We start from the raw sequence: 21,526 nt of genomic DNA, 5'->3' as shown, positions 1-21,526 counted from the left end.
AGCGGCCGCTGGTGCTGTGCCCGTAAAACCGAGTGTGTTAAAACTGCCGCGTTTCTCCTTCCTCTGCCCACAGCGCCGGCGTCCTGCGGGAGCCCGTGTCCCTGGGGCAGTGCGAGCACGTCTTCTGCCTGTAAGTAGCGTGATGCGCCCGGGCTCTGTAGTCCGCCCGCCCTCCCTTCTTCCGTTCCCAGGCTACTGGCACTGTGAAGGGTTCCCCGAGCCCGCCGCCGTGCTTTGGCGAAAGGGCCGCTATCTCAGGGAGGTGGGCATCGGTGGTGCTTTCTGGCCTGGGAGAGGAAAGCGGGAGCTGCCGTCCCCCAGTTGGTCTGGCTTACTGCTTTGGGGTGGGTGTCTGGCTTGCCTAGAGCAAAGGCCTGGCTTTCTGAGGGCTGGTTCAGGATGTTTGCTAGGGGTAAAGGGAGCCCTTGGTCTGATGGGGAGGGTGTGTCCACTCTAATAGGGTTGGGAGGCAAAACCAAATTCCAGTTCTCCTCATCTCGAACTCCTTCCTGTTCCTCCCTTCAAAGGAAACAGAAAAGAGTAGCCTGGAAAGATGCCCTCTGATTCTAAGAGGGCTTTATCTGAGAGGATTGGGTGCTGCTTGTCATGGCTTTGCCCTTCTGCTGTGTTAATGGCTTTGCTCCTTCAGATCTGACACTGTAGCTGTTCCTGTGTTTGTGTCCGTTTCGACATATTGGGATAGCATGAGTACCTCTACTTACAGTTTGTCAAATAGTATGAGTGTAGAAACATCCTGCTAATGAGGCAGTTCTGAGGAGTTAGTAGTCACTTGGCCAGTCTTAGAACAACTCACTTGCACCGTTGGTGCAGGCAGAATCTGAAATGTTCTTGCCCCAGAACCTCATATAGGGAAGGTGGTGGATCCTTCAGGCTGTCCTTTATGTTACCTCTCTTCATGGCATGCAAATGCAAACAACAGGAGTTAAAAGGTCTGTCATAGATCTTAAATGGTTTCTCTGCACAGTGCAGATGTGAGCTGTCTATTAAAATCTGATACTTGTTACAGTGGAGAGGATAGACACTTTGTAACCTCTGCACGTAAGCCAGTCTAGATATTCAGATTTGCCTCTTGTTAATTCTGTGGTCACTGTGTCAATAAAAGCAGAGGAAGACTCTCCCACCCTTCTTCCTTCATGGTTGTGTATTTAATCCCTGTCTTCAGCTGCACCTTTCTGATGGGAGCTGAAAGCCTGAAGAGTAAAATACTAGCAAAAGATTTTCTTGCTTTTTAAGGAGTAACTGGTTATGGGACAGATGCCCTCAGCATTTCTTCCTCCCAGTACGGGTGTATTAAAAGATGTACAAATGGTTTATTTCTATCTAGACATGTGGATTCTTTCCCAGATTGCCACAGAAGATTCTGCCATCTGAAGGAAACATTTTGTTACCAGTTCCATTTGTACTACCTGTCCATAGAGTACTTGGTAAAATAACTCCCAGAAGCTTGTACAAGTTACTTATAAGTATCTTCATACCTCTTTTAGAACATGTTTTTTTCTAAGGTGTAGTGTGGATTGCTGAAGGGAGCATAAGAGTGGCTTAATAAATATAATTGTTTGTTTATTTGGCATCTGAGGTCTTGTGGTTTAATTTGGCTAACCCCAGTGTACTCCAGGTGATGGATTTCACACACATTGTTTGATGAAGTATTTTTGATTTCAGAAAAACTTTCAAGATGTCAGAAGATGGTGCAGTTCGCATTGATGAGGCTGGAAAGAATTGCTATTAGGAGACTTAAGCATTCATTAGCAGCTATTTATTACTCAGAAAAAGAGTTAATTGCTATTATCCATGTTACTGTTATACCTGATCTGTTCTCCTTTGTGTGCCTGACCTTTTAGTCATCAATTTAATGTGTCCTTTGATGACTGATTCTTGGATAGCAGCTATTTTTTAAAATAGAACTAAGGAAATTTAGATTAATTTGTTTACAAGGAAGTTTGGTAGGGCATGGATTGAATCTGCAGTATCCTGAAACGAACTGATTCTGATCCATTGCTGCAGACAGACATTTATTAATATAACCAGGAAGGAGTGGGGTGAATGGCCAGAGCTGGCTTCTGATATATGAAGTGAAATATATGAAACTAATGAACTGCAATAATCAGGTCACACATAATGTAACTGGCTCTCCTTCAGCAAGGGTTTTATTATGGGCAGGAATATTTATTAAGATAAGTTTCTGCAGTTTTGTCTGAGTACCACTACTAAGTTAATTATAGTTAATGGATAATGACTGTAAAAACCCAACAGCTAGAAGTAATTAGGAAATGTCGTATAAAAGTCATTCTGCATTTCCTTTGCACTGCCTTTTACAGACGTGGGAGGCCAGAGGCCTACCTTCCTAGAGAACGAGACCTGGTCAGTTCTTGTCTTTGCTCCAAGTGATTTGTCAGTGTCATTTAGAATATGTCAGAGCCAAGAATTGTACTTAAGTCTCGTGATCACAGCTGTCTCAACTGCGAGGTCCTTTGCTTGCTCAGAGCAGGCTGATTATAGCACAAAACAAACCTAGCAGAAATTCTTATGTACCACATTTCCTGTCTTGTAGTTAACTGAAGGCATGATGCTTATGTGGTGTTTGAGGGAGAGAGTCCAGTGCAGAGAGCAGATTTGAAAATAAATCTCCTCTTAAGGAAAGTGGTGGTAATTATACTTCTGGTCTTGTTAAATATGCTACTAGTTTTAAAGTGTATGGCTGTCAGCTTCCAAGTTAACTGTATTTTTAGAGTTTAGATGCATAGACTTTGATCATCCTTGCCAGGTAGCAGTGCCTTGATATTTGCATTCTGTTTCTCTGAATGTTTAACATGATCTGCTCCCATTTAATTTTATACCTTTGGCTAGAATTGTGTGTGCTGCGTGGTGGTAAGATAACAGAGACTTGTGAAATTAATTCAGTCTTGAGCATGTGAAATTATAATGTATATTTAATAGGCTAGATTGGCATTCAGAAGTAAAAATGGCCCTTGAATGCTGCAGTTCAGATGGCAAATCATAAGGTCCTCTCACTGAACTAATCAAATGAATAAAAGATTTTAGGCTTATATGGGAAGACTAGTATTCCTAAGAAGCTACAAGTGTTAAATGATCTTTACTAAGTAAATGTGTTCCCCCACTGCCTTGATCATCATCTGGCATAAAAGATCTGAAAGAGAAAAATGAAGGAATACTCTGAACACCTGCAGATCCTTGTGGGACTTCTTACAGAAAAGCTTTCAGACAGGTGAAACTTCACAATATCAAGAAAATTTTAAGTAGGAAAAAGTGGAAATGGTAATTTACTATAGCTTGGCTTTCTGTCACTTGTTTAAAAATAGAATGGTTCAGAAAAACAGCCCTGTCTCTAGCTGAGGTGCAAAAGAATGTGTTCAGTTTTAACTGAACAGCCTAATTGTTACCTGGAGACAAACAGCACTGGAGCTTTAGCATACCTTGAAAATTTGGATCAGCATGTGAGTCTGTGGGAGTCACAACGTGCCATGTCTTTCACGGCAATGTCCTGACAAGGCTCTGGACTTGGCTTGCTTAATTACAGCTTGTCACTTGCCATGGTAGGTACATCCTTTCCTGCATTTCTGATCAACTCAAGTGGACTTTACAATAGTGGCTTGTCAATGCTAGAATAAGGAATTCTCGCTGAGCATTTGGCTCTGAAAAGGTTGATAATGAGCACAGTAGATAGCTTATGCTGGATAATAGATTTTTACATTTAACTTTCAGATCTTGTGTGGGTGACAGTGTTGGCACAGAATGCCCGGTGTGCCACATGCCAACCTGGGTGCAAGATGTGCAGATAAACCGGCAACTAGATAACATGATTCAGCTTTGCAGCAAACTGCGGCATCTGCTGGGTGTGGACACCTCAGGTAAGAGCAAACTTGTGTCTCTGACAGCTGTTGAATCCAGACCAGTCCATTTTATCTCACGTGCTTTGTAGAGAGTGAGCAGTGCAGCCCTATTTAAGATTCTGAAAGGCTGTTCCAAATCATGTTTGGAAAATTTGATTTGAAGAGAACTGTCTGCATGGATTGCTTATTCTTTGAATTTGCTTTACTAAGAAATCTGCATGAATGGGTTAGTCCATAATTCATTAGAATCTGTCTTTCAGAATTAGATGAAAGTGGGATAGATTCCCAAGTCAGGTAGCAGTTAGTTGCACGAACCAGAAGCACAAGTTGTCATATCTTGTGCTCTTAGGGGAGCACAAATGTGTAATCTTCTGCAGTGTAGACTTCTTGGGGGGAGCTGTTAAAGGATTAATGCATATATTCTCTTGCCTCTTGTATATGTGTGCACTGAGGCACGCGTGCTGCTCTCAGAATTTTCAGTTTAGGGTTTTTGCACATGGAAAAAATAGTCTGTGTTCCTTGCCTAAAAGGGCAAGGAAGGAAATCTTAACTCATTCCTTTTCTGGTCCCTAACAATCGGCTAGTCTGCTGCAATGTAATTTTGTCACCGCTGACTGTGGTGGAAGATTGCAGAGATCGTACTCTGGGAATTCATCTCTTTATCAAATTTTAGGCTGACTGTCAAAGTAGGAAAAAATGAAGTGAAATGAGCGTAGGTGAATGTATGTCTCTTCTGCAAGCCCAGAGAGGAGCATTTTATGTAATGCCAAGTTTTAGAAAACATTAATTTAGCTGCCAGATATAGAAAAGGTAATTCTTCCTTCATTGTTGCTTCCTAATATGTTAGTCTAAATTAAAGATTCTCAGTCTAATCCCATCAGCAACTTCACATTCATCTATGGGGTAGCTCTTTACTGACATAAAAATATAGTGAAGCGAGGAGGATGGAAGCCTATGTCCAACTGTAAAGGAGTACATTTTATATAGATATAAAATACTACAGTGATTAAATCTTCTGGAGCATAGAAAATGTAGATGATGGTTTAAATACGATTTCAGGGGAAACATTTGAAGTGGTGAAGGTTTTTAAAAACATAGTTGGAGGAGAATCTCTTGAGAGGAGCTATTTGTGATGCTATAAAAGCATTTAAAGTACAATATGGTAGTATTGATACTGCTTAGATGTTTTGCAGAACTCTTACAGATGGATTAACTTTTACAAATTGGTCTGTTTCACTGCTAAAAGCTGAATAATACATTTAATCAAATAGTTCTTCTAAGATAAGGTTTGCATGGTGTGGCTGAGCCACAGAACAAAATGATGATGTTATTTTTATTGTTCCTTGTTCTAACTTAAAAGCAGCCACAAAATTGAAATTTACAAGAGTTTTATTTGGAGCTAAAGTTAGGAACCGGTGTGGGAGATTACTTTCTGTCACTTGCAGTCTTTGCCCTAGACTAAGGAGCAATGGCCTTTTGGATCTTTCGTACTGAGGCTAAGGGAAATACCTCCTGAGCTGGTGATAGTTCACTGTCAGGCATGGTTTGGATACAAAATAAAATGAGCACACCTCTAACAACAGCCAGTTATGTGTTGTACTAGGGCAAAGCACAGGATGCTGTAGCTCTAGAGATCTTATGAGCAAATCCTTTAAGATGTTTTGTCACTCACCACTGGCAAATCTATCACCTTGAACTTAATGTATACGAGTGAAATATGTTTGAGTTTGGAGAATCAGGGCCTTTCTTCTTAAGGAATTGCTTTCATGTTCTTACAGCACTGTACTTTTGTCACATTCCTGTCAATATTTTCTTTTCTTTTTTTGTTAGAAGGTCAGAAAATGTATTTTATGTTCTAGTAAAGGAAACAGACCAAAAAAAAATAAATCAATCTTTCTGTGGAGAAAAAGAAGAGACGTAGTTGAAAAAGGAATCTTTACATATATTTGTTTTATGTCTTTTGCATATTTGCTTTATATGCCTTGTTTTGAGACAACTGTGGCTTCTCTTAAGGCCTTCTGTTTGAGATTCTTGTTGACACTGAAGTTTAATGCAAATGCATAATACTACCCATTTTTTAACGAAGACCCACTGAACGCAGTATGTTGTGTGCGCTGTCTTTAAAAACACACAGAACTACTGTAACTGAAAAGGACAGGGTTAAGCTTGCGTGTTATAAGTATAAAAATCCCTGTACCCCAAGGTTCCATAGTGGACATAAGAGGGATCTCACTTTGTACTCCGCTGGGATAAGGATAGCACTTTGCCAACTATGTGTGTGTTCTAAAGATGCAACACCAAGTAATTCAGAAAAGATTTAAGTCAAAGGAAAACACAACAAATGACACTACAGAATAGCACTGGCTTCACCGAAGGGGAATCGGCAAACAACAAACTGGCTAGAAAATGCAAGCTACAGGTAGGAAAGGCTGAGTCAAAATTAATTCACTTGTTAGAGAGTCTGTGGTGAGGTGAAGAGAGCTGTCTGACCTTTTCACTGCTTAGTGTTGTACCTTTACAAGAGTAATAGAAAGCAGACTTCATAGATGGGATGTCTGCGTCTCAAAATCTTGAGCTCTAATGTTGCAGAGTCCAAAACATGAGAGTTGGAGTTCACAGGTGAGTAATTAGTAAGAACCTTTTGAATCATGGCCATAGCATATATAGTATACTAGAGATGAAAAAGGTTGATTTACAGTCATAATTTTGGAAGTGAATTTCTAAATACTTCAGCGTATTTTTCTGTGTGGTGTTCTTTAAAAAGAAGAGATTGTCGTAAATTTTATGACAACCATTTATAGATGATTTTACTTTATTCTCTGTAACATAATCTCCTTCGCTTTTAACACAGTCAAACATAAAGCCTTCCTCCCTCTTTATACAGAGCTAGACCTTGCAGGTGCTGGTCAAAGCTTCCTAAGCTCATGTTGATGCTGGTGGACAGTGGGAGAGATTAACTTTTGATTAGGCTTTTAGTACCATAATTCAGTTTCACATTTACTGACATGGAAGGAAAGACATTGAACTCCTGTTGTAACAGATTACGTTGCATTTCATGTATGCTCTCACATTTTTCATAATAGCTAAATATGAGTTTTTGAATAGCTGGAATTTCTCCCTTTTTCCCCCTGTGTTGAGTACTTAACTTGCAAAATAATCATTCTTCAGTGAAGGCACTAATGTTGCACAGATGGTACCAAAGCGCTTCCCTTTGATTTTTAATAAGGGACTAGTTTGTCAAAGAGATTTCTCAACTTCTGTTCTGAAACCCATAATAGAGAATAATTTGAAAGGCACACAATGTGCATCATTATATCCCTTTGATGCAGATTAATGATAGCTAAACCACATTTTCTAATTGCTCCCTTTTTTCCTGCTGTAGGCTGTTATTGCACTACAGCATAGCTTGGAGTTGCAGCCCTCTAGTTACAGGGCACTGTGTATCTCCTAATAATTTCCTTCTACTCGCAACCCTTTTAACACTTAAGAAATTCAACTCTTACTAAATGTCATCACTAAGAAACTTGTTCTTATTATGTGCAAATAAGTAATTTAGAAAGAATTCAGTTAATATATTCTATATATGAATGCTAATGTTTAATAGGTAATGGAGAGTATATTTACTGCATTTATTATGGTCTGATCCTAATACTGTTACTGCAGAAAGTCTTTACACTACTGCAAATGCTTAAACTCTAGAATTAGTAAGGCATGCTTTACCTTGTCTCAATGCATCTCTAAAAATTTTGGGGGGATACTTCTTATCTATTAAAAAAATGATTAAATCTTAGTCATATATAGTGATATTTTTTTTTTAAATTTCTGTTGAGATGCAGGCTCTGGCTCCAAACTTGGAGACAGCAAAGAATTCCTTTGGATTGATTTTTCTATGAGCAATTTTCTCTGAAGGTAGTTTAACTGGATGCACTTAGCTACCAGATAATACCTTCTCTATATAAATTAAGATTTACATATTAAACCATAATTAGAATTATATTTTCAGGGAGGGCAGATTGGCTGTTTTCCCTTAGTATTTCTGCTCCCTACCTTGTGTGCTTTGGAAATGGAGGAAAGGGGCAGCAGCATCTGAGAATAATGTTTTTTGCAGCTGCTGCACAGAACTGTTCAGGTAAAGCTGATGTTTGTGACAGAATATTCCAAAAGATGGAGTTATTGACGAGTGGCTGAGAGGCAGCAGACACTGTCAGAAATAGCAGTATCTTCCCCAGCAGGCTGTGGAAAGGCCCTGGGTGTGCCTGGCTGGCTCTGGATGGAACAGATCTTTCATAGCACGTGTGGCCTTTTGATCATGATCCCTCAGGTGCCTCCCTGTTCTGAAACATGCAGCATACTCTTACACTTAAAGTAGTTGCATATGAGGAGAAATAATCCTGGGAAATTACTTATTTGGTTTATTTTCACAGGTTTTTAATAACTTGACTACTAAGTCCCTGCTGAGCAACCAGTAATGAACAGATCAGTTTAAGAACCCTTGTGGTTGATATTTCACAAGCTTTCTTGCTACCAGAAGTGGTACATCCATAGCTTCCAGTGTAAATACTTAATTGTGTTATGTTGCTTTAGATCCTACTTCTGAAGGAGAGTGCCTTTGATTGAATTCGTCACTTGGACTTTAAAGTCTTACTGTGCTATACACATCAAAAGGAATCCTGGCCATCACAAAATTGTCGCACAAATTACTTTTGTAAGCTGATTTTATTCTTTATCTTTACTGGGAGATGACTGATAGCCCTAGCAAGGTAAATATTTTAGAAGGAAATCTGCTAGTTGTGTAAACAGTGAATGCAAGACAAGTAAATAGTAACTGTGTTTTATATTTTGCATCTGTTTGCAATCAAGCTCTTCCTTTTTTTAGATGTTATTGTCAGAATGAAATTGGATGTGATATCTTTCTGAAGGCTAGCTAGTTATGAGATTTCAGTCTTGATTTCAGTGGTTTTTTTCCCTGTTCACACCAAGCCTAGCCCTACAGGAAAACCAAATAGCTGCAGTTCTGTACTTGACAATTATCTTTAGATACCTAAATAGTTGATTAGCTAGCTTCAAGCTGTATTCTTAAAGACACCTTTGGTCTGATGCCTTACATATTCATCCTAGCTATAACTCCTAATACCTAGCACATTTTAATACAAGGGGTAAGTAGGGTAATTTAAATGAAGATTGAGGAAACATTTAACCTTGAAATACTGTTTTAAAAGAAAACTGCAAATACCTATTTCAGTGTTGAATTACTAGCTATACAGTTCTGCTTTAAGTGACATTTCAAACTTATGTTTTTGTGGCTAAGAGACTGGGACTAGTTTGTCTACTGTCTGAGTTTATCACAGCTTGCTGTGGAAAGCAGGCTATATTTACAAACACCAAAAACAGAAGAGGAGATATGGAGAAAGACAGGTTATCTGTAGAAACTTAATGCACTGAAGTGAAAGTAGTACATTGTTGCAGGGAGTGTCTGTCTTTTACTTCTAATAATCAAGACTTTGCATAGTTTATTTCAAGAATGTTTAAAAAAACCCAAGGAATCTTGGTCTGAGTTCTGTTTAGAAATAATAATACCCTACTTGCCTCACTAGACAAAATGAATATTGAGTGCTCTACATCACCAAGACTTTCGTGAATGGTAGTTTAGTCACTGAGGCTGGAGGCAATGGAGAGGATGAGTTGTGTATCTACTTGGGAGGACTTGTCCAAGTAACCTAAAATAACAAGTTTCCTGGAAGGAATCTGTTAACAAAAAAAAACCAACAAAAAACCCAACAAAAACCTGATAATTCTTTTGCACTGAAAGAGTTGTCAAATTAAATCAGTGTCTAACTTGGAGGTCACTTTATGTTCCTTAATTTATTCTTAAGCCACTGAGGACACCATTTATAGCCCTTGTTCTCAGCTGCTGTTTCATGCACTGAAAGTGCAGGATATTCATCTGGTTATCGATTTGTAATATGCTGTACGATGTGACTTACAAAATTGCTGCACTGCGTATTTTTAAAGAAATGTTTGAGATCATCAAAATTGGTAGCTTTCTTGGATTTATTTACTACCAAGAGCTAAAGGATCAAATGAGAGGACACAATTACTTACAGATTTTCTATATAGTTTTCTCATTCATCTACTGTATCTGTGGAATCGGTCAAAATGTGTCAGGAACGTTCAACATTCTTAAAAGGATGCTAGCTTTGCTTGCTTGCAGTTATTCCTCCTGTTCATCCTCAGATGAACTGTAGTATCTTCTTAGAAAATTGTTTCTGTGCTCTTTTATGTGTGCACAGACTACTTTTGTTAAACCTGTTTCCAAGGAAAACTGAGAGAACGAGCTGCTTTCCTATCTAACCTGGTCAGAAATCTCCTGTGCATGTGGTGTGCTGTGAACCCAGACTACTGAGGAAATTTCTCTATCAGGGTGCTCAGTTGCCTAGTGGATAACTTTAGCTTCACTAGGATCCCAGAACTTCAGAGTGGTGTGTGACCTTGCCAGTTTTAAAGCCATGACACGTGTCTCTTCAGAAGAAATCTGAAGGCACTTGAAAGTTGTATTTAGTAACACTTCATCAGTTATTACAGTTGTTATTCTCATCTTTTTTTCTGTGCAATGTTCTACTGAAGAGTACTTTATAAATTCTTTTCCCTCTTTCCTGATGCTCTTAGATTCAACGGAAGGTATGTCCGCACCAGCTGACTCAGATGTTGGGAAAAAGAATACAAAGGAACAGATAAAAATGTGGTTCAGCCCAAGAAGCAGGAAGATTCGATGCATCCTGAACAAGAGTCAGGCCAAGACTAAAAGTGACAGCCTTTGTCAAGACACATCTTCAGTTTATGACTTCTTTCCTTCCCCTCTTCAGGAAAAGCCCTCCAAGTCGACAAAAAAGCCAACACAGAGACAGAATAAGAAGATGAAGAAGAAACGTCTAGCATACATTAACAAAGTGTGGAGCTTAGAGAAGCCTGAACAGAAAGGAGGAGTTGAGGAGAAGCCTCCCAAGGAAACATGTGTGACCATCTGCAGTCAACCAGTAGTCCTGTGCACTCCAGAACCAAATAGCCCGGAAGATACACTTCAGCATGAGTCTATAAATGAAGCTGACTCCATAAAAAATATGGAAAATATAGATATCTCACCAGAGGGAAAATCCTTAGAGAAGAAAGAGAACAGTGAGGTTACGTGTCCTGCACAAGTCAGCAAGGAAAAGAGTTGCGCTACAGAGACATCCCTGTCAATAGAAAATGAAACCACACCTTTAAAACGTGGAAGGGAGCAGTCCAGACTTCCAGGCACCTCTCAGTCTAAAAGACCAAGAAGAAGTGAGAGAAGTGTTACTCGGAAGTCTGTGAGGCAGGCAGATTGCTTAGAGGACTTACCTCAGGGTTGCTCCATCTCCCCAGCAGCTGAACACAAGACACCAGTTCAGATTTCTTCCTCTGTATCAAAACTCACTGACACTGTAATGAAGACAAGAAGCTCTGCAGTCTTTCAAGCAATAAATAGTCCTTCACTTTCAAAACCCCCCTCTACTCCATCTACTTTTAAGACTTGTAATCAAGTAGGAATGCCACACAGTCCTTCTGTGTTGAAGTCCCCTGGTGGTAACACAATTGCCAGAAGAAATTATAAAGGGGAGACTTTGCTCCATGTTGCTTCCATCAAGGTAGGACCATGATCTTCTAGGTATCAACTTGACACAGGGGTTTAAAAAGACAGTGTTGTGTTAAAAATATCCTGGAAACCCATTACTTCAGTACATCATATTTCAGAGGAATGGGGTTGGTGGGGGTGGAAATCTCATCTTGTGGTCTGTTTATTCTAGGTTTATTGGGGAGTTTCCAACCTGATTCTCTGATTTCATAAGGAAATTATCAAAGATGATTATACTTGAAACTCAATGTACTACAGTGTCAGTTATACCTGTGAGTTCTAGGAAGTGATAAGCATTCAAATGGTTTGGCCTTGTGTGCTGGAAAGCTGTCTCGGTGATTTGTCATAAGGAATTTAACTAAGTATTTCAGATATCACCAAGTGATCTTGATGTGGTAACTCAGCCAGGACAAGATCTGAACTATCTACATAAAGATAACCCAATGCAACCTTACTTGAGATCAACTATTTCATAATCTTTGAGATCCTCCATCTGATTCGAGTGTTGGCTCAAGAGGAACAAAATGCAGCTTCTTGATTAAAGCACTGTTTACAAATTATCCTTCCATGATTTTCTGGGAATTTGTAAAGAATAATGTCATGACTGACTGGTTCTAAAAAAACTGATCTACCTTGACAAATTTTCACACAGCTATGGTTTCCAGCAATGTGTCTTCTGCTTCTTTGGATCGCAGGTATTTAATCTAAGAAAACAGAGCATCTCTGTTGCTTGCTGTGAGAGTTGGAGTAAACAGTAATGTGCCAATAAGGGGGTTTTTATTGAAAAGCATTTTGAAGATAAATGAATAAGAATTAAGCAGCTCATCCTAGAGGCAAAAAGAATAAGCAAGTTTTTATTATCCAAGCTTGGCACGTGGCTGGCACTGCTTTTTGACATTGGTACAGCCCCCTCTGAGAAAGGGATAGGGCTGTTTCAGCTGTAGTGTAGGCAGTGGAGTGGGCAGACACACAAATGCTTTTTTCCCAGTCCTGTGTGTGAATTTGTTTTGATGTCATCTTTTAACATTGATTATTATTGACCTAAGATGGGAAGTTACTTCTGTTCCTCATTAGTTCTGCTGTGGTTTTAATAAATTTCTTTTGTGTTGAAGTACTCATTAGTAAAGGCTTGTTTAACTTGTTAGAGCTTCAAGGTGATCTCAAAGTTACCACTCTCTTAAACGTAGCTAAAATAAGGCAAAGAGGACGGTCTGTTGGTTACGGTCTTAGTTTACTTGCGTGTGTCTTTGTTTCCAGCTACTGAACTTCCAGTGCAACTCTGAGTTGTTTTACTGTCTCTGAACCTCAGCTCCTCATCTGCAGAAGGAGGTTATGCAGATTAACTCCTTTCATTTGTGGTGGTCTTTTTTCCTTGCTATATAGCTTAATCATGAGTATATTATGGCATTCCTAAGAAGGTGCTGCATCCCCTGGTAGCCTGTAAATGTAGACACATGTACTAGTCCACGTCAAAGGTGATTAAGTTGCTCAAACCAGGATGATGTGAGGATGGTTCTTGCTTATGGGTTTTGATAATGCAGTGATCAAGAAATAGTAATGATTGATTGCAAGAAAACATGTTTTTTGAAAGCAAGTATCTTCCGTATCACAGAATCACAGAATCACAGAACGTTCATATACGTATGACCTGTATATTTCTAGATCACTCTTCTAAGTTGTAGGAACCCTGCTTTGGAACTGATAAATGTGTTTTCTCAAAGCAGCTGATCTTGAAAATACAAGGGTTTATATTGCATGTATATTCACATTGTGTTTTCTTCAGAGCAGCCCTGCCATTCTTTCTGTTTCTGGAAGAAGTATTTATTTTCTTCCATCTCTTTTGTTTTACATGTGACTTCTTTTATTTTCTTGTTCTTTCCACAGCCAGTAATGTTTTTCCATGTGTGTAATGGAAAACAAACTTGTAGCTGCCACCCTGCCCCCAAAGAGAAATAAAGTCTAATTTTCTGAGACTTAATTAATTATAAAAATAAATCTGTATTATTTTCATTAGCTGTTAGGGCCTAATACCCTGAATTTAATTAAAGCTAATTGAGTTCTCCTCGTTTTCTTATTTAAAAGAGATAGTAACATTATCAGGCATTAAAATTAAGTGTAGTGTGCTGTTTCAAATGATTCTGAGAGATTGTCCCTGCTTACTACTACTAGTTATAAACTTACTGAAGTCGAAATGGCTGTCAAGAAAGGTTCTAGTGTGGATGAACTTCATGCTGAGTTACACTAATAAATTAAAATAAATGCAGCTCTTACTATAGCAAACAGCAGTTGTATTTATCTTCCTCCGTAGTTGCGACAGAGAAAACTTCCAACTAGTTAAAATACAAAGCATGACCTGTCGCACTCCTGAAGTTCTAAACTGGTGGGAAATTGCCCAGTCAACAGCCCTTCCACATACGATTTTTATTTTCCAGTAAAATAGTAAGTTTTTCACAGGACTAGATCTTACGTGGCGATTAAAATTAAAGCCCAGTACTACTTGACTCAGTACAAACTAGTCTTTATTACAGACAGAAAAATCTCATAGTCTCTTGGTACGGTATTTCAGGTTTCGGTTGTGCCTGTGTTTCTTCTGCATTGACGTTCTCAGCATGGAACTGCTGTCCTTCTGAGGAAAGAGGAAATTGCATCTATGCAGAGCATCTGCTTAGCCTGAAGAAAGAGGAAAAAGAGCACTGGGGCTGGTTTTGGTTACCTGTTGTTCAGGGATCCTTCAGTTTTGACAATTGACATGAGGGGCCTATATAATGGCTTCATCCATGGCTTGCCTGCTGTGCTGGACTCATGTTCGTTATACCTAACACTGTAACAGCTATTAGATAATTCCTTCCGAGCCTTTGAGCCTGTTCTTCCTTTTTACTGCTTTGTTACCAGTTAATGACACATCATAAAGAGTGAAAGAAGATTTTGGTTTCTGAACATGTGGTGGCCAATATCAGAATACCTTTTAGATATATTTTTTTGGTTGTCTGACCTAGTCAACTGTGCAGTTCCCTGGTTTTGGTACTGGCTGTGTATGTCTTGTGGTTGAGTGTTAAGTCACACATGTCCACGGGAGGAGCGTCTCCCCTCCTGCCTTACCTCTTGAGCCTTTAGGTACAAGAGGGGAGTTGTGTTGCTGCACAGTTGGATGCTCCCAGCTTCCCCTGAGCAAAAGGCAGCGGATGGCCAGCATCGTTTCTACCAGCTGCTTCACAGTGAATGAGTGCATCTGTTGGTCCAAGGTCCTTGTCCAGATCTTGTGACTTTGTGTGGCAGGTGACTTGTCTGTGTGACACCCGTTTCATTGGAGAAATGAGGCCTGCTGGCAGGAATGAGCAGGATGACTCAGATCCAAGTGTAGCACCTGGGACTGCTATGAAGGTGTGGTGTGACTCTCTAATGTTAAAGCCAAGTGGTATAGGAATAGTAAGCAGCCTCCTTCATTACGGGTAGTATCCAGCAGGTAGCTTTCTATTTATGAAGCTGTGTGATGGTTTCAAATGCAGAACTCAGCAACATGAAAGTTGGCCAGAAGTCAAACCAATCCATCTTCCCAAGTGCTGATTTGAAAGCTTAGAAACAAATTGCCATTTATATTTCGATAATGCTCAGTTGCTACTTCTCTTGTTTCTGAGGTGGATTGAGCTGCTTGCATGTTTTCTTTTTGTTAAAGGTAAAGTGTAACTACTTGAATGCTTGTTAGTTAATAAATGGTCTGCTGGGTTAGGTTAGAGAAATTTGAGGCGAGAGACTTGCTGGTTCCTGCAAAGAGTTGTTTGGAGTGTCCAGTATTATTATAAGCACTCTGTAATTCATTTTTGCCCTCTGACCACTTATCATGAGTTGTAAATAACCTCATTTTCCTCTCCTTTGCCATAACTTAAACAAGTGTACTTGGATTTGAAAGAATTTTTTGTTCATTTTTTCTGACCTAAACATTGAAGTTACTTGGTTACCTTTGCAGATAAAGGGACAATTGTTTGGTTGATGTGGTACAGTTTTTTTTTTAGCTTCATCTTCATGTATGCCCTAATTTTTTGAGGTCTGTCTTTTTTGAACTGGTAGAAGGCTCTTCCATTGACTTTAAATTTAAATGTGTTCTTAACCATCTATCTGCATTAACATCGTGATGCAGCTGAGTTGTGGGGGGGGGGGAGGAAGAAAAAACCTTGTGTAAGCCAACTGAGAGTGATTTTCTGGGCTTATGCCAGCTGCATCGGCAGGAGCTAAATTCTCAGTGGGAGGGAAGCATTTGCAAAGCCTTGTAAATGCCCTTCTCTGTGTAAGTTAATGCTGTCTTCTACATCTGCCAACAGATGGCCCCAATGCTTTTCTTGCTTCTGTGGTTTTCAGAGCTCCCTTAAGCTGATACAAAGGAAGAGCAACCCTGTTGCCTTATTGTGTTGTCACTATACATAAGCTTTGTTATGAGTTTAAAATGTCCTTTGTTTTGTTTCTGCCAAATGGATAATTTTACATTCTGCGGCAGTTTCTGCCTATCCAGAAGCTGGTTGTAATCCTTCATTGATAATGAGATTTGAGAATAAACACTTCCCTGTGAATTGTTAATGTTAGTGTTCTTCTACCTGCTGTTTGTCCTGTTCTCTGCTTCTGAACAAGTAGTGTCTTCAGTTACGTTTCCACTCTGCTGTTGCTACAGACTGCTAAGACAAGCTGAGAGGGCCCCTCCTCGTGTCATCTGGTATGGTTATGACTGTATTTGGAACTGGTGATTTTATGCTGGCTTTGCTAGATCAAGTAGACTCAAGGGAGTAAATATACGAAGTCAGCTTCAGTATCAGTCAAAGCACAACTCTGTGAAACATGTTTCAATTAGTAATTCCATGCTAACAGGTGTAGTCTCTTCTGCTCTCTTACTTGTAGAGGAAAGACACGATACGTAGATATTTGTGGCTGGGGCTTGCCCCTACTAGATTCTTACTATTTCTTGTTTAGAGCTGTGCAAAACATTGATTAACTTTTAAATGTGAGTAATTCAATGAACCTTGATAGAACTGGTCGATGTTAACTGCACTTTTCTTACTTTTGGATCACTGTCAGGTGATGCTGGTCCAGCTTGCAGGATAACACAGCTGCTAAGGATCTGCTTCTTGACATTTAGTCTTCTGCTTTTATTAACTAAATAATCACAATATGATAACTGGCTGAAGAGCCTCTGAGGGGACAAAAGGCATATTCTCATAGCTAGGAACAATTTTGTTAACGTATCTCTTGTAATTCTGACTGACAGCACCCATCTAGTCATTGTGCTTGGTGACAGCTTCCCCTCCCTTTCTGTCACTCTCATTGCTGGCTGCAGGGAGCAGGTTCCATTTGAAGCTGAGATGATAACAGTATTTGTCTTCTGTAAACAGCAAAACACCAGTTTTCTAATTTTGACGTAGACCTGGATCTCTGTCTGTGGATGTTGTCAGTACCATTGCCCACACCAGCAACGTCTCCTTTGATAGAACTGCAGCAGTGTTTTACAAATCAGTGTTCACATAACTGTTCCTAAAAGCTGTGATACTACCTAATGCCCACACAAATTACTAGCTATGCTTACAGCTTTAGAGGAGTGCTCTTGAAATGTCAAACCCTTGCTGTACATGTTTGCAAACTTAACTTTAAATGATAAGCTCAGATCTTGCTCATTATAAATAACTGGATCTTTGTAGAAGATGATCTTGTGCTGAGCACTGTGTTAGTTGCCTCTGAATAACTCTTCACATCTGATGCTTGTCTGTTACCTTGCAACCATAAAGCATTCTAACAGCAGCATATTCTTTAATTGCTTCGAAAGGTAACATTTTGCTGGGACATCTAGCTTGTGAATGTGGTGCATGAGATTTAGCTCTGCTATGTTAATTTGTTTGACTGTTGTGAAGCCAGTGATTCTCAGCATTTTTTTATTTTTTGCTGAATTTTGAGTTTCCAGTTGTTGTTTGCTGGATTTATTTCTACTGAGCAGAGTCTGTCTTAACATAGTCTGTCTTAACATTTTTGTCTAACTAAAGAGTAAAGATTAAAGCTATTTTGTTTTTCTAAAGCATTCCTTTTTATCAGAAAAAAGGATTACATTTATTTTTGTTGGATTTTAAAGCTTAATTTAACATTCTCTCACCTTTTCTAAGGTACACTGTGGAGTAACAGTTAGGAATTCCTTGACTTACCACTACTTAAGGGCACATAACTTTCTGTATATGGTGGATTAAACCTCTCTTTCCCCCTCCAGGTCCTAATATTTATGTGTTGCAAGTTTGGCCAAGGACAAGAGCTAGATACCAGTCTATGTATTAGTCTCTTCACTGTGGATCACAGTACCGTGCTCTAGGGGATGGGTTAGTAGTCTTCTTTAAATGCTTGGTTGGAGGTGGATCCGAAAAGCAAAACCCAACAAAACATAATGTCAAACCACCCAAAACCTAAAATGAAAAGAATTGGACCATTGGTGGCAAGCCATGCAGAAACTTGAGGCCTGCTAGGCTAGTTCAGCCTTTAAAAAAACTTGCATTATTTGGGTAGTTTTGATAATTATCTGACACTTGGCAGTCTGTTCCTTCCTTGTTACCCTGTCAGCTGAGAAATGGTGTGTAACTGCTCCTCATCTGTAACAGTGTGGGTAAATATTTTTTGTTTTTTGGCATGAGAGGTGGTACCTGATGCTGAGAGGTGCAGGACAGGCTGGCTCTGTTGCTGGCATGACAACAGCTCTGGAGAATCACAGAATCGCTCGGTTGGAAAAGACCTCTGAGATCATCACGTCCCACCGCTCCTGTCTATCCCCTAAACCATATCCTTAAGTACCTCATCTACCCGCTCTTTAAACACATCCAGGGATGGTGACTCCACCACCTCCCTGGGCAGCCTGTTCCAGCTTCTGACGACCCTCTCAGTAAAGAACTTCCTCCTTATCTCTAACCTGAACCTCCCTTGGCACAGCTTGGTGCCGTTTCCCCTTGTTCTATCCCCCATCACCTGGGAGAAGAGACCAGCACCCACCTCTCTCCAAGCTCCCTTGAGGTAGTTGTAGGTGGTGATGAGGTCTCCTGACAGTTCCTGGCCTTACAGCAAAACCTTTGCAAAGAATTTGTGGTACCTCTTCCAGTAGTGCAGACCTTTGCTATCGCTGCTCCTTAATAACAGATGCCAGAAGTGGGAACTGGCTGACATTGCATGAAAGGTTTCCGTACTCATGTACTGGGGTGCAGGCAGTGCTGTGAAAGGAGAAGGGGACAGTCTGTCTGTTTTCAGTCCCTTTGGGTTACTTTTCTCACCTGCTTTTAAGAAGACCTGCACTGCAGAGATTTCCTTGCCTCAGTTTCTGCAGGAGGTTTCTCCTTGCCTATTTATAGCTGCATCTGTATCTGCTCCAATCTTATTACAACTGTTGCTCTTATACTTGTCTCTTAAGAATATCAAAACCGCTGCTTGCTTTGCAGTGTCTTGTCTTTACTCAGCCTCTTTCCTCTTCCCATAATCTGCATCAGTTTTCACCCATTTCCACACACATTTCCTTGCTTACAATGAAAACTGGATAAAGAACCGTGTTCTTCCAAAAAGCAAATGCAAACTGTTTTGTTAGAATTAACTATCAGAGGAAGTGTCAGTGAAATTCGACATGAGTAGTAATTACAATGTAAAATAAAACTCCCTTTTGACTTGTGGGAAACAACTTACACAAGCTTGTCAGGCTTATTAATCTATTTCACCTGTGCATGTTTTTAGCCAGTTACGTAGATTATTTTGAAAAAAAAAATGCAGTCTGAAGGACAAAGAAATTCAGAATAAATATTTCTGATTTTAATCCTTGCAGTTGACTCTAGTGAACAGAGAGCGATCAGCACAAACTTGTCCATTTATTCTGAGTTAAGTCTGTTATGTGCTCTTTTTTTAATATATGTTTGTGTAAAATGTGTTGGTGCTTCTAAATGAATGATAAACTGTGGCCTCCAAACCAGCTGGGTTTTTTGTTATCCTGATAATATCTAAATGAAAGCCTTGTATCATCACACTTCTGTTGCAGCTGCATTTATAATTCTGCATCTCTTAAAATTTTTCTTGTCTTTGTGTATCCTTTTCATTACTTTTTAATAACTATGGTTTTTTTCCTATGTAGGGTGACTTAGCAACTGTCGAACAGCTGCTGAAAAATGGGGCAGATCCTAATGTCAAAGATAATGCTGGCTGGACGCCGCTGGTGAGTCTTGAAGACTTTCTTCTGTCATCTGTCTTCTAATCAGATTTTATTTCATCCCTCCTTTCCTCTCCCATATTTCAGTTCCCTTTATCTGCGTTTAGGTGACAAAGAATTACACAAAGTGAAGAAGTGATGGATATACAAGTTTAAAATAATCTATTAGCAACTGCTGACGTGGCCAAATCCAACTCTCCTTTGCTGGGGTAGGGCATGCCAAGAAATCTATCAGCTTGCGATTCTGCAAATGCAGAAAATATAACTGTGATAATTAGAAAACTATCAGTTGCAGGCAATGTGTATGTTTTATGGGTTCTTAATGTCCTCAGTGTTTTGGAAGCATATCAAGTAGTTGAATGAAAAAAATTGCTCACTTGAGTTACAGAAAATAAACAAAAGGTTCTTTTCGACCATAACTTTCTCCTCTCCTGAAGAATACCCCTGACAGAGCCTGTAATCTGGGAGGCTTTGTTCCCTGTGGTCTAATTGGCACACAATTGGCCTTTGTTCAGTTCTTCTCTGTGCTTTTTGCTCGTGCTAGGTTCCAAGGTTAATTCATGCCAGGAACGTGATGCATTATCCTTGCATCGTCTTCCACAACCATCTACTGAGAGGTGTTTGAAAACGAATGTGTTAACTGATGTCCTTCCTCTGAATTCTGTTTCACTTGAGTTTCTTCTCTTTACTACTTACGGATTTGCCCAACTAGCACGAGGCATGTAATCATGGACACAAAGAAGTAGTGGAGCTCTTGCTGCAATACAAGGCGTTGGTGAATACTGCGGGGTATCAGAACGACTCACCGCTTCATGACGCTGCCAAGAATGGGCATGTGAGCATTGTTGAGCTGCTGCTTTTGCATGGTGCCTCCCATGACGCAGTGTAAGTAGATGTGGGATGTTGTCTGAACTGTGGCTTTAGCTACAGCTACAACTTCCAGGGTGTATGTTAAGTAAATATGAAGCAAAGCTAGTAATAAATGTGATTTATTTGAAGTGAGGGAGTGGGTGTTAAATGTGTGTTCTGCTATACTCATTGTTCCCCTCTTCTAGGTAGGTCTTTCCTTTCTATTTTACTTTGTCCTAAGCTTTTCCGAGGACGTCTGAGTCATAGATGGCTGTAGTATTGGAAGCTGTATTAGGAAAGTAACAAGATACGCTTACCCTGTTCTTATGGTTTTGTGTTGGCATCTCGTTATAGTTACTGTCACATCTAAGATGCTGGGCTAAATGAGTTTTGAACTGCTACAGCTGTGTTTTGTCTCTTACACTGTGCTACTTGCCAGCAGAAGGTGTTTCAGTCTGGTCTGTTCTACCTTCACAAATGACATAGACATAGGCTGACATTTGGGTTTTTCCTGTTCTGGATCAAAGCACTAATCCTTTTTAATTAAATAAATTAAAAAAGCTTAGAAATATTTGTGAATCTTCTATACAGTTATGTCTCCTGGAGACTTTGGCATTTGTATATAGGAGGTGTTAAAGTATCTGTTAGTCTCTGAGTAACCCTGTTAGTTATTAGTATTTCAGATGCTAAATGTGGCTTTAAGTATTGTAATATTGCTGTTGTGCCAGGGCCTGGGTGTATAAAATTTGAGTCCAATGCGTGTTGTCCCATAGGTGTGTGTGTATATAGAAACACAATAGGATGAAGTCTTGCATGACATGAATTTCCTGTCAGCCACATAAGCATAAGCAAGTTCAGCTTAATCACCTCAGCTCTCAGCATTCACTCTTGAAGCTTACAGAATTAAGGTACTCTGTGGAAAAGCATGGGGTTTTCAAAAACAGTTATAATCTTGAA

At 39.7% G+C, this 21,526-nt stretch overlaps 1 protein-coding gene across 1 annotated transcript in view; it reads left to right on the top strand.

Moving 5' to 3' along the window:
* LOC104537476 (BRCA1-associated RING domain protein 1-like) overlaps nt 1-21,526 on the top strand; it is a gene marked incomplete at its 3' end in the record, with an annotated part of 31,336 nt that overhangs the window by 285 nt on the left and 9,525 nt on the right. The window contains exons 2-6 of the mRNA XM_010180374.1: nt 74-130; nt 3,745-3,890; nt 10,539-11,539; nt 19,646-19,726; nt 20,433-20,605. Of these exons, the coding sequence (XP_010178676.1) occupies nt 74-130; nt 3,745-3,890; nt 10,539-11,539; nt 19,646-19,726; nt 20,433-20,605 (1,458 nt within the window). The remainder of the gene's footprint in view (nt 1-73; nt 131-3,744; nt 3,891-10,538; nt 11,540-19,645; nt 19,727-20,432; nt 20,606-21,526) is intronic.

Source organism: Mesitornis unicolor, unplaced genomic scaffold (genome assembly GCF_000695765.1).
Source record: "Mesitornis unicolor isolate BGI_N332 unplaced genomic scaffold, ASM69576v1 scaffold5150, whole genome shotgun sequence".
NCBI classification, from domain to species: Eukaryota; Metazoa; Chordata; class Aves; order Mesitornithiformes; family Mesitornithidae; genus Mesitornis; species Mesitornis unicolor.
Note: the sequence above shows the minus strand (reverse complement) of the source record. Positions and strands in the feature narration are given on the sequence as shown.